We start from the raw sequence: 12,426 nt of genomic DNA, 5'->3' as shown, positions 1-12,426 counted from the left end.
TCCTAGAGCCAGTTGTATACATTGTAGCAGCTTCATGGAGGAAACAGAATACTGGGGTGGCAGGGCAAGTCCATGCCTCCAAGGACTGCACCTTAACTGATGGTGTCTACTTTATACCTGTTCTCTTGCCTCTTTACCACAAACAGCAAGATACCCAAAGCTCATGGAAGGGTGATGCCAAGCAAACATGACTTTGTAGCCTAATAGCTGGAAAGACACATAGCCATGATTTTGCCTTTTCCTTTCTTTAATGCTTGTGATAAGCATTATGCTTACACGAAAATAGCAGTATGTTGGAAACAGGAGGCAACTAGAGTATGTTCTTGTGAGATCATAATATCAAGCTGTCTCCTGCATGGATACAGATGGCTGAGCTCAGGTATTTGTCAATAATGACATCAAGGAATGAACAAAATGTGAGAAATATTTGACATCTGATCAGTAATGCTCAGTACAAGAGAGCTTACACAGAAATTTCAGATATGTACAGCAGATGTTGTGTCATAATACAGAAACTTATTCCTATAGGCACAGAGTCTGTTTTGGGTGACGCCACAACTTCTTCGAGTTTTCTTACTTCTCTGAGACTTTTAGTAAAGTAATGAAATAACACTCTTCTTTTCAGTGTTCTGTTTCCTGTGGAAAAGGTTTGAAGTTTCGTGATGTGCATTGTTTTAATAGCTTCCACTCTAAAATAGAAGAAGAAAACTGCAAACATTTGAAAAAACCACGAACACGTAAAATATGTAGAGCTGGAAGATGTCCTGCTTGGAAAGCCAGCAAATGGAAAGAGGTAAGTAAAATCTGATATAACTATCTTCTTCGTGAGAGTACAAGGCAAGATCATATTTATGACATGCTGCTTCAATGGAAATAATTGTCAGAAAGGTTTTTTTATATGCATATCACAATGAAATCTATAAATTAGCAAGTAGTTCATTGTATTTTCTTTCTTTTAAAAGTAATGAAAAATAAAAGTCTGTAGAAACTAAGTATTTGATAAGCTGAATTTTGTACTGAATAGGTACTTAGGACTTTCCTAAACTTACTTGGAAATTCAAATTAACAGTAAATTTTTAAAGTTTACTTCTTAACTTCTGTGATGGATTCAGTAGTATCACTGTATTTGCTATCTTAATCTAAATATTGAAATGAAACCAGGTTTGTGGGGGGAAGGACAAGAAAAAGGGCTTGTGGGCACAAATATTGACCTTTTTGTTGGTTTGGTCTTATGAAACATCTCTCACCTTCTAAGCTATCACTCTCCACATTTTGGCCACACTTGATAAAACAATATGAACTTTGATTAGGCTCGAGAGTCTTTGGGTAGGCTTTGTGACCTAGTCCTGCTTCTGACTGGTGTAAAAGGGGCCTGTCTATCTCAGTAAGCGTTAGTAGTATAGTGAAATGCCTTTGGCCAGGAAGAACAAAAAGAGGCACTTGGCATTTAAGTTCCTCGGGTTTCAAAATCCTTAGTACTACCTGCAAAAGAAAGAGAAATGTCCTCAAAATACTGCACCATTTGTGGGATTTTCTAACATGAAATGCTGAGATTTTTTTCTTTCATTGTGATATTTGCATTTTAAAACAACAGGCATGACTGTCAGTCTCTAATAGAGGCAAGATGTAAACCCACAGCTGCAAATGTTTGATCTTGCAAAAATGTAAACTTTTGCTTTGCATATGCCTATAGTGACTGTCCATACTGTGAAATAAGATAAGCAGAGAGCTCAGATAGGTAGCTCAGATGCACTTGTTTTCTGTCTCTCTTAAAAATTTTATTTTAATTGTAGTTTTGCATTTTCAACATCAGTTTCTTTAGGTATAATGAAACACTCATAAGGGCTGTGAAGTATATTTTAAATAATATCCTAAGGACTCACAATAATGACAACTGTATCCCCTTCTGGGGACTGTTTCATTTCACACTGACATAACTAATTTTGATCAATTTTAGTGTTCTGTATCCTGTGGAGTGGGGATTCAGCAAAGGGACATCTATTGTCAGCTGACAGGCCTGGGGCAAGTGAGCGAAGCAATGTGTAGCCATGAGACCCGCCCTGCTAGCAAGAGGCATTGCTGGCTGCCTGCCTGCATGGCCTACCAGTGGTTGGCAGATGAATGGGAAGATGTAAGTAAGGCTTTCAACTTGTATGAAGTAAACGAGTGATGTCATATGTCATGCTGTTTTCTTTTTTTTCACATTTGGATGCATTTTTAGTAGCTGTTATGCTGCTGAATAACAAGTGACCATGCTGTATATTTTGAAGGTCGAGCTTGCAAAACTTAAAAACTGACAAAAAATGTCTAAGACTTTCTTTACTCTCTTATACAGGATTTGCTTATCTATTTTTGTAGAGAAACGCTCTGGTGGATGTCTGAGCAGGTACCTGTTGATAGGACTGTCTCTACATAGTTCTCTACATAGTGCATAAGATGTTTAATAAATCATTATGAAATATCCTTTTAAAAAGGAGTCTTCAAGAATAGAAATGCAAAAGAAATATCATGTGGAAATAAACAACTTGGAGGTAAAATCTTTGGACAGCAGTGTTTTCAAAAAGTTCTGTATGGAAGACTTAAACCATCTTAAAAACTTAAAACATCTTTTCTTCTTAAAGAAAAGCTAAGAAGCAAAATAAAAGTCACTATTTTCCTGCCAATTATGAAGCAAGTTAAGAAAATAAAACTCAACATTCTCCTACCAAATATGGTTTTTCATATTTAAGAAAATCTACTGTTACCTTCAGGAAAGAACAGTCATTTCTCAAGAAGTGATTACTATTTTCTACATGCTAAAAATTCAATAACTTTTGTTATTTATGCGAACATACAAACATATAAAGATGAGGGAGAGAGAAAAAACTAAAATTATGTATAATTCCTGAAATGGTTTACAAAAGACCTGTCTCTTGCTGTAACATTAAACAAAACCCCAATTTGTACACTTGTGGCATCTTAAGAATCTGCACTGCTAAAGTTCGTAGGGCAACCCTCCCTGAAACCTTGAAAATGAAGACTCAAAAGTCTCAGGGACACAATTCTGTAGAAGTGACAACTGTTAATGTATAAAACATTTTCTGGTGCTCCGCAAAACCTGGATTATAGTAATGCAGTTTAGACATACGTATTAGTCTGTTAAGCTTTATTGAGGGAAGGGGGAAAAATATATGTTTCTTCCAAGTATTCTCTTCTCATTTGTTGTTGTTAAAATCAGAGATTAGTGAAAGTGGCTCAGAATGTCCTTTTAGCACAACTATACACTTTCAAAGAATGATGGTGAATTTTCCTTTCCCAGCAAACATTTGTATATTCCAGCTGGTTATTTGGAGCTCTCCACTACAAATGCATTGTGTTTCACTACATCCTCCAGTTATTTCATAACTTCTTCCACATGGATATTGCTGTTTGCTTAAAATTCTTGTGTTCTGTTCCCTTCTCTCACTACATTCATATACAGCCCTGTACATGTCGTGTTAGTACAGTAGTGGGATCAGACCCAGCCAGCATGGGTTTTGGAAGGGCAGGTCCTGTCTGACCAACCTGATCTCCTTTTATGATCAGGTGACCCGCCTGATGGATGGGGGAAGGCTGTGGATGTGGTCTATCTGGACTTCAGCAAAGCCTTTGACACCATCTCCCATAGCATTCTCCTGAAAAAACTGTCAGCCCATGACTTGGACAGGGGCACTCTGTGCTGGGTTAGGAACTGGCTGGAGGGCTGAGCTCAGAGAGTGGTGGTGAGCGGTGCTGCATCCCGTTGGCGGTCGGTCACTGGTGGTGTCTCCCAGGGATAAGTGCTGGGCCCAGTCCTGTTTAATATCTTTATTGATGATTTGGATGAGGGGATTGAGTGTGCCAACAATGTAAAGGATTCTGATTCAGTGAGTAATTCAGTCTGATACTGATAGCAGATGTCATAAAAGGGATTACTGTCTGGGTTTTACTGGTGTGTGGCAATCAGTAGAAAACTTCATTCTGTAAATGTCTAGTTAAAGTACAAAAACTGATTAATTTTCTCACTCTTAGTGCTCAGCATCATTTAGAAGAAAGAAAATATACCGGATCATTAAGTGTGTGAATGGAAACCAGCTCCAAGTGGATGAAAGCTTCTGTAATCCTGCCACAAAGCCTCCATCATCCAAAACCTGCAGAGTGGCTCCCTCCAAATATGTTGTGTTCACAGGAGACCTGTCACAGGTACAGTAATTATACTGCTCACGCATCTTCTATATAACTTTACATTTTAAAATATTATACTTCTGTAAAATATACTTTATGTGTGTAGCAAAAAAAAAAAAAAAAGGTATGTTTTCATTTGAACATGGCTGTCTAAACTTTCTCCACATTGACCCTCCCAATCAGCCATGACTTATTGTAGCAGCTGTTATCAGCCTTCTGTTAACCCGCCAGGACCTGTGATCACCAGCTATAGGAGAGCTGCCCCTACCACAGGATTGCTTTGCTGGTTCCCGGGAAACTGTCTTGCAAACTGACATCACTCAAGTAACCAAAAGTCTTGTCCTTGATGTCAGTGAAGCAATTGATCGGTGCTTTGTTTCCCTTGCACATCTGCACTACCTGTGTGTGCCTGTGTGCGCGTTGCAGCTGTAAGGGAATGGCTCTGGAACCTCTGTGAGCTCTGAAAATCAAAGAGCAGCATTGACCTTTCCAGCTCCTTGCATGTGTAACTCTTGTAGACCTTCACTTCTGCATACTGATATGCCAGTCCAAGATGGCATGCATCGGATCACAGGCTTTTGCCAGAGCAAGGATCAGAGCTGACTTATCTGTAATGGCAATTTTGCAAAAAGGTTCAGTTTCACATTAATAATGTCTGTGCTTGGGAATTTTATTTTAGTGCTCAACCAGCTGTGGGTTTGGTTACCAGCAGAGGATCGCGTACTGTGTTGGAATCCATTCTGTTCAAAATCAGCATACCCGTGGCCTTCAAACTGTAGCGTACCGAGAATGCCCGGTAGAGCCATCCCCATACATTTATAAATGTAATTTCAATGGATGTTCACAAGCAGCTACCTGGAGAGTTGGGAAGTGGACCAAAGTGAGTAGAGATCTGCAGGCTCATTTTTGATAGCTGTCTCTAACATAAAAAAGACTAATTTGCTGACATAATGATGTTAATTATTTACTACTTTCTAAACTAACTCTTGATGACTATCCATGTCTAGTGCTCAGTATCTTGTGGAGTGGGGATAAAGGAGAGAACTGTAGAGTGTATGGCTGAAAATGGCCTATCCAGTGACTTGTGCCTGCCACATTTAAAACCAAATGCCAGAAGGATCTGCCATGAGGAAGAATGTAAGTGACAGCTGTAATTTTCTACTGAAGTTAATGTTTTCCCAGGTTATGTATATTAAAGCTATAAATATATTCAGAACACATTATGCAAAATAAAGTTCTAAAAGTAAGCTCTATTCCTGAAATATTAATATGATTTAATCATTCATTTTGAAGGTGAAATTCTTACCACCTGCAAAGATATGCAAATTAAAAAAGGGATTAGAAAGGATGGTGAATACCTACTTAACATTAAGGGAAGGATGATAAAGGTACTGTTAATATTTATGAGCTTTTATGAACACATATGTTTATGAAATAACACTTCTCTAATAAAGATTTTGCTAAAGGGTTGTATGTTCTCTTCCAGATCTATTGCTCAGGCATGCACTTGGAGAATCCCAAAGAATATTTGACACTGGTAAAAGGTGAAGCAGACAACTTTTCTGAAGTATATGGATTAAGGTACCTAACCAGTCTTATAATTTTATGAAGTGCATTTGTTCCTTCCAAAATAAAATAATAAAATAATACTTTCTCTGAGAAAGATGAGCTTTGTCCTTGATTTTCTGTTTTAAATATCCAGGCATGTGAACTGGAGACACATGCAGAAATGTGGGTACTTGCAGGCTGAAATAATGTTACTTACACTAAATGATTATATTTGTTTTCTGTCTTGACTTTAGTAGGAATGGCTTCAATTGACATTAATGTTTCAGTTGAGCTAAGATTAAAAGCTGAATTTTTTGTTCAGAAATTGTTGTTTACTATTTTTTATGTGGCATATACACTTATTTTTCACTATGATATTATGTTATGGAAAAATGTCAAAAGGAAAACTAAATCTTTGCTATTCTGTAGGTTGCAGAATCCATATGAATGTCCTTTCAATGGAAGCAGAAAGCAAGACTGTGCCTGTCGAAATGATTACCTTGCAGCTGGCTTCACGGTTTTTAGCAAAATAAGATTTGATGTAGCTTCCATGCAAATTAAAAGTAAGCATTTTGTCAGTTTTAGCCAGTGTGAGCATTCTATTGACATTGTACATGGTTATGATTACCAGATTACCATTGTGATCCACTTATAGATCCAGTTGTGCCATTTTGGGGCAAAGAAAATTCTTATTTAATTTAGGACTTCAATGGGAATTTCAAAGGTAAAAAAAAAAAAAGAAAAACCACTACTACTTCCCATGTTAATTTCTCCCAGGTGGTCAAGTGGCATGAATCTCACAGATTCCTATTTTATATGTGAACTATCTTCATTTTAAAATTTTTTTCTGTTTCAGTCCACGGCTTATTTTTCTTGTGGAAATCTTCCTGTGCTGTGCTTAGTCCCTTCTTAGAGCTTGGCACACACTAAATAAATGGACAGGGAATCTTGCAGCGCTTTCAAGCCCCTGCCTGAAGCTGGGAAGCTGGCCCATAACCAGCACACTTGGCACAGTGTCCAAGTGTACATCCATCTTTCTCCTAGCACCTTTGTATGTCAGAAAGAAATCTGGGCTTGTAGGTTGGACTAGTGTTGCAATAACCAAAATTTAAATAAAGCGCAGTTCCTCAAATCAAAACACACATCCTCCCCCTCCAAATAAACAACAAAAAACCAAAAAAACCCCACCCAAATAAAAAATTAAAACACCCTGTAAGGACTTTTCATACTGTTTTCACCTGAACTTCAGATGCAGCATTTTGTATTGAGTAATTTTCTGTTTTCTAGCCACAGATTTTCTTTTTGCTCGGACTATACTTGGGAGAGCAGTACCGTTCGCTACAGCTGGAGATTGCTACAGTGCTGCCAGGTGTCCACAGGTATTCAATGATGCAATTATTTCTTATCTCCTTCGAATATTCACATAAGAGGGAAGAAAAAAATACTTGTGTGACTTATTTAGAGCTGTAAGGTTCTAAACCAATCTCCTATTCTGTGTTGTCAGTGTACAACATTAATAAGTACTTTTTTCTTACTCTCTTCTCTCCTGTTCCACTATCCCCCGCTCTCACAGTTTCTCCCTCAAATTGTTTACTCTACCCTTTCCCTGTAGGCTCCATATATGAATATCCAGCTTTCTATGTGTTTCATGTACTACTCTCCCTCCCTCCCTCTGGATGTGATGCATCCTTTGTTTCCTCTTCTGAAGGGCTGTTTTGAAAGACATGAACAGTATGCCTTCGGAATGAAGCTAAATCAAATAATGAGCTCAGGGGAAGGATGTTATTACACTCTTATTACACTCTAATGAGGATTCAGTCTGTGGAACTAGAAGAGAGTTAGTCCAAAGGAAGACCCTGATTTGTGCACTGTCTATAGATATTGGGCTCTCTGAGTCAACATTTTCACTCTACAGGTCTGCTAATACTCTATGTCCTTCTCAATAAGACAGATGTAGCCCTAGTCTGAACTAGTCAACCTAGGCTGACTTTGGAGCTTATTGGCAGAAATAGAATTCCCTAGAAAACACTTCAGCTAACCTTACCCTATTAGACAGAGTTAAGACCGACTGGCTCAGACTTGCATGGACATCTGTCTACGTTGTCTGTCTATCCTGGGTGCCTAAACTTAAGCTCTGTGGGTGGAGGTAACCAAGGGCAGCTAGAGACAATTTATGTGCAATTTCTGTACAAACGAAGGGCCTAGGTTCAGCAGACTTTAGCCCTGACAAGAAACAGTTGGAGTTCATGACAGTATTGGATACCTTCAACCTGCAAACTCTGTTGATGCAGTCCAATACAAATCTGTTTGTGATCTGTAACTTCTGTTGTGAGGTCATTCTGCTTACATGGTTTGGCACTGACACATTTCCATCTATGAGATCTACACTGAATCTTACACTTTTGATGCAGTCAAAAGGCCTCCATTCCTGTACTCTCCATCCATGAAATCTGTTCCTGGCCTTGAGCATGCTGCATGATATGTCAGACAGCTGATAAGCTATCATCATAATTGTTCATAGCACTTCTCATTTATTTTTGCAAAGTGTCACTGTGAAAGAAGTTACTTTGGGCCTGTTAACTGTGAAAAGCATTCCACACCATTTGTAGGAATTTCCTCCTTCATTAAATGGAAGTCTTCCACTTTGTGGGCACTTGAAGAACAACCTATCCTATCCATAAAAGTTTGCCTTAGCTCTTCCTGAGTTAAATGCTATAAGCACAGCAACTTTACACAGAAGTGCTCTCAAAATAGATCTGCCATGCTGAACAATGGAAGACTGAATTTTTGCAAAGGAATTTTGGTGATTCACAAGAATAAAAGCTGAACGCTGTAATTTTATACATGCACACATACATATACCCACAGAATTATATATATATATATGACATTATTAAGCAATAAAATACAGAAGCTACCATTTGTAATAAAAATTTTACCTTTACTAAAGCTTTGATCTTGTGGTTTAAGCAATTTGACTAGGTTTGAATGCAGAAATTCCAGCCTTCAGTGAATAGTGTGGAGGTGTGCAGATTTCTGACTGTAATGCAGCCTAAACTAACCATTAGGCTCTTTGTGGAGGTAGTATTTCTTTCCAGCATATTGCACTTCTGTATGAATGCAATTTAATAATTTTCTGTATCCCAGTTTGTTTACCAGGGTAGTGCAGTTTGTTGCTTTTAATATATTTCCTATTCTCATATGAAATGACTATTTTAAAGCTAGTTTTCAAAGTATTTGCATAGGCAAATATTTTAGAATAAATAGCTTCTATATCTGTTTCGAATGGCTTGCATTGGAAAACATTCCATTTAGCAATACATTTATTTATTTTAACCTCCACTTATGTTCATATTCAATTATCTTATTGGTTATACTGAAAAAGAAATAGAAGATGATAAAATTATGATGCTTAGACAGTGTGCCTGCAAAAATTTGAGAATTAGATGGCTAAGAAGTGATTTGTCCGTAATTTTCAGACAGCAGTATGTTTTGACCATGTTGTTTCCAGAAAGTTTGGATACTTTAAAAAACAGAAAAAGTCTTTCAAGAAAACCAACCTCATTCTTGCCTTTTTCAAGTCTGTACTTTTTGTAAATTAAAATATCTTATGCAGAAAAGGCAAAAATAATTTGAATTGTCTGATGATAGTTTTGTCTTCAGACTCTGCAGACAGATGCTACAGATCAGCTGATGCACAGGTGGTGCTTACTGCATAAGCAATAAGAATAACTTGGGTTTTGTGTCTATGTCCTGGGAGTCCACAGAAATGGTATATTGCAGTGTAACTAACCTATATTATTTTTACACCTTTGAGTACTTAATATTTAGATATATTGTAAGTGATATGTGCAGATATGCCAATGTGAAGTGTTTTAGTGGTTTGGACTCTTGTTTATCAGCTCTGTATTTTCTTTTTCTTTTCTTTTCCTTGTCTTTTTCTTTTTTTTTTCCTAGGGACAGTTCAGCATTAATTTAACTGGTACAGGTCTGAGACTATCCAGTACAGTTAGGTGGATTGCTCAGGGCAACTATGCGACTGCTGACGTACACAAATCCCATGTAAGTCAGTGGTGTTTTCCTTTATCTGCTCTTATGGCTCGGAATATTATGCCTGAAAAGGTACAGTTGACTGTAGTGAAAGCTAGTTGTGAATCAAAGATAGCACTCAAGGTCTCTGACCCATTTAAGTCTTCTTTCAGATGTAATGGAGAAAACCATGTTTAATCACACTGTCCAGTATCTAATTTAGACCAACACTGTCCGCCTACCCTTCTCTTAACTGATTTTAAGATTGTTGTTATATTAATTAGGTCCATAAGAAGTTTTGCTATGCCTTTCAAAAGGGATCTTCAAGTATCTTCTTAAGATACCTTTTAAAAAAAAAAGCAAACACGACACCCAACCCCCCACATTTTTTTAGAGATATCATAGTACAGATGACCCTTATAGATTGTTTACCTCCAAATTGATTCTCATGGGAAACCAAGACCAGTTGAACAGGAACAGCAAGTATGTGCAGTTTAAGGTGACATTGGATGGTAAGCCAGGAAACAAGGTATAAAGTGATAGTGATAAAGGATCTCTGTGCCTGTTTTTCTAATTTGACGCTGTTGCTTGGTTTAGTATTTGCAGGTACAATTTGTCAAAACTTCAAGAAGCTTTTTATACAACTGTGATTTCAATTGCTTTTCTTGATTGACTGTTCTCTTTGTCTAATTCCCAGGATGGTATTAAAATATATGGAAGATGTGGAGGATTTTGTGGAAAATGTGTTCCTAGCACAATTACCGGTCTCCAGCTTCAAATACAATGAGCACTCTGATGTACTAAGAGCATCAAAGCAGGGACATCTGCCATTTAGGCACAAATTGTAGATACTATGTATATATATTTTAATGCTTTCATCTCTGTAATGCTCATTACTGTAACACTCACTACTAAAAATTCCTGTTTTCTTCAGGATTTACTGAAGTAACACACTGGGGTTGTGTTGTATGTGGGCTAGCAGGTGCATAAATCACAGCCATAAACCTTCAGGTTAGTGGGGGACATTAATGCAATATACAGCGTATATTAGCAAGTAAATTGCACTGAAGTTACTACCATGGGTAACACTTTAAATTTTACCATACTTGTAATTCTTTACCTGCAACTGATCAGTGTGATTCCTTACGTGGTATTCAGTAAAATTTACACTCTACTGATCTTCTTGGTCGACTGTACTAGAATATAGAAAGGAAAGCTTTATTGCTCTATAGAGAAGAAAGGTAATAATTTCAAGTATTTACAATTTTGTGCAAACTTTTAGGGATTATCTGTCAATAATTTACAGCAGAAAAGTACATAACCAAAATGCTTGAGATAGTTTTATAAATCTGTGTGTTTCGCTGTCAGTATAAGCATTTTTCCCCATCCCTTTCATTATATTCTTCATGGTGCTCAAATCCTAGCAGTAATCCTGAGAAGTGTGGTTTAGCCTCTGTAGTCTCTATGGCACATTTTAAACATCTAGGCTTAGGTTTGTTGCGGGTACAGGAAAAGAAAATAAGAAAACAAATTGCTTTGAAAACTGATTTTAAATCCCTGCCTCTCATCCAAGTATACTGTAAAAACAGTGTATTCTGTTTACCCTACCATCTTGTATGTGGTTGTACAACTATGTATTTGCTTAAGCACTTTGGATATACACCTTACTCCTTTACTCTGGAAAATAGCATTTTAGTAAAGGTTGAAGTATATGTCCTTCATATTCCAATTCAACATAATTTTCAATAACCTTAGTCAAAAACCTTGACAGAGGCAACATCAAACCCCACAGTGGTTTTGGTGTCCGTCTTTGACTTGGTTTGATTTTTCGATGTTTGCAAATACAGTTCTAACATCTGCTATTTAAAATTATTTCTCTGAGAAAAGTAAGTGTATGAAAAAGTTACAAGGTTTAAAAAATTATTTTGCTCTTTGATTTGTTGTTTTGTGTTACTTTACAGTCCAGAAATGCAGAAATATATGCATATACAGATAATACATTTCAGGGCCAACTCTCAGGTATTCAGAATAAAATTTTCTACCTGCATAATAACATATTACGTACCAGATAACTATACATGCTTTTTCTGAAAATATGCACTCTGTATACCAAATATTTATTTTGCATGCTAGTAAAATTAGTAGGTCAAATGGCAGCTATATCATATTTTTACCCACGAAGAGTTAGTCATGAATTAGCAACATGTATTAATTAAAAACAATACCATACCACAGAATTGTATGCAGCTCCTGTTTTAGATAACACATGTATGTAATTATTTTGTGATCTCTGCATCAGAAATGTATTTTTGCACTATGTGCCTTGTAATAGTTGTAAACATTAATAAGAATATAAAACATTATTTTCCTACAACTGTTTACATTTACAATTAAAATCTTGTAATTTATAAAATATTTATATAATAAATATGTTTGTGGGAATGATACCAGAGTACTTTTGTTTGGAATTTTTTTTTTTGTATCGTGTGCTTAGTACAAATGTTGTAAAAACGTTTAAACTTCTTTATGCACAGAATAACAGCATTCTTAAAATGTCTTCGCAATGGTATATGTTGACTTATACTCGAATAACTGCCACACAAGCAGGTTATAGTCATAGGAATATTTTCTATGGAAGCAAATTCTGCTTCAGAGGGACAAACTTCA

General features: G+C 36.8%; 1 protein-coding gene across 4 annotated transcripts in view; it reads left to right on the top strand.

The window, feature by feature from the left end:
- Positions 1-12,112, top strand: part of ADAMTS20 (ADAM metallopeptidase with thrombospondin type 1 motif 20) — a 90,471-nt gene extending 78,359 nt beyond the window's left edge. For all 4 annotated transcript variants that reach the window (XM_032688937.1, XM_032688935.1, XM_032688936.1 and 1 more), the window contains 11 exons: positions 626-793; positions 1,958-2,131; positions 4,030-4,200; positions 4,862-5,062; positions 5,190-5,319; positions 5,476-5,570; positions 5,669-5,763; positions 6,160-6,293; positions 7,018-7,109; positions 9,688-9,792; positions 10,457-12,112. In XM_032688937.1, coding sequence (XP_032544828.1) covers positions 626-793; positions 1,958-2,131; positions 4,030-4,200; positions 4,862-5,062; positions 5,190-5,319; positions 5,476-5,570; positions 5,669-5,763; positions 6,160-6,293; positions 7,018-7,109; positions 9,688-9,792; positions 10,457-10,546 — 1,455 coding nt within the window. In that variant the 3' untranslated portion in view covers positions 10,547-12,112. The remainder of the gene's footprint in view (positions 1-625; positions 794-1,957; positions 2,132-4,029; positions 4,201-4,861; positions 5,063-5,189; positions 5,320-5,475; positions 5,571-5,668; positions 5,764-6,159; positions 6,294-7,017; positions 7,110-9,687; positions 9,793-10,456) is intronic.
- The last annotated feature ends 314 nt before the right edge of the window (positions 12,113-12,426 follow it).

Source organism: Chiroxiphia lanceolata, chromosome 5 (assembly GCF_009829145.1).
Source record: "Chiroxiphia lanceolata isolate bChiLan1 chromosome 5, bChiLan1.pri, whole genome shotgun sequence".
Taxonomy (NCBI): domain Eukaryota; kingdom Metazoa; phylum Chordata; class Aves; order Passeriformes; family Pipridae; genus Chiroxiphia; species Chiroxiphia lanceolata.
The sequence above is the reverse complement of the archived record's forward strand: the minus strand, read 5'-3'. Positions and strand labels throughout refer to the sequence as shown.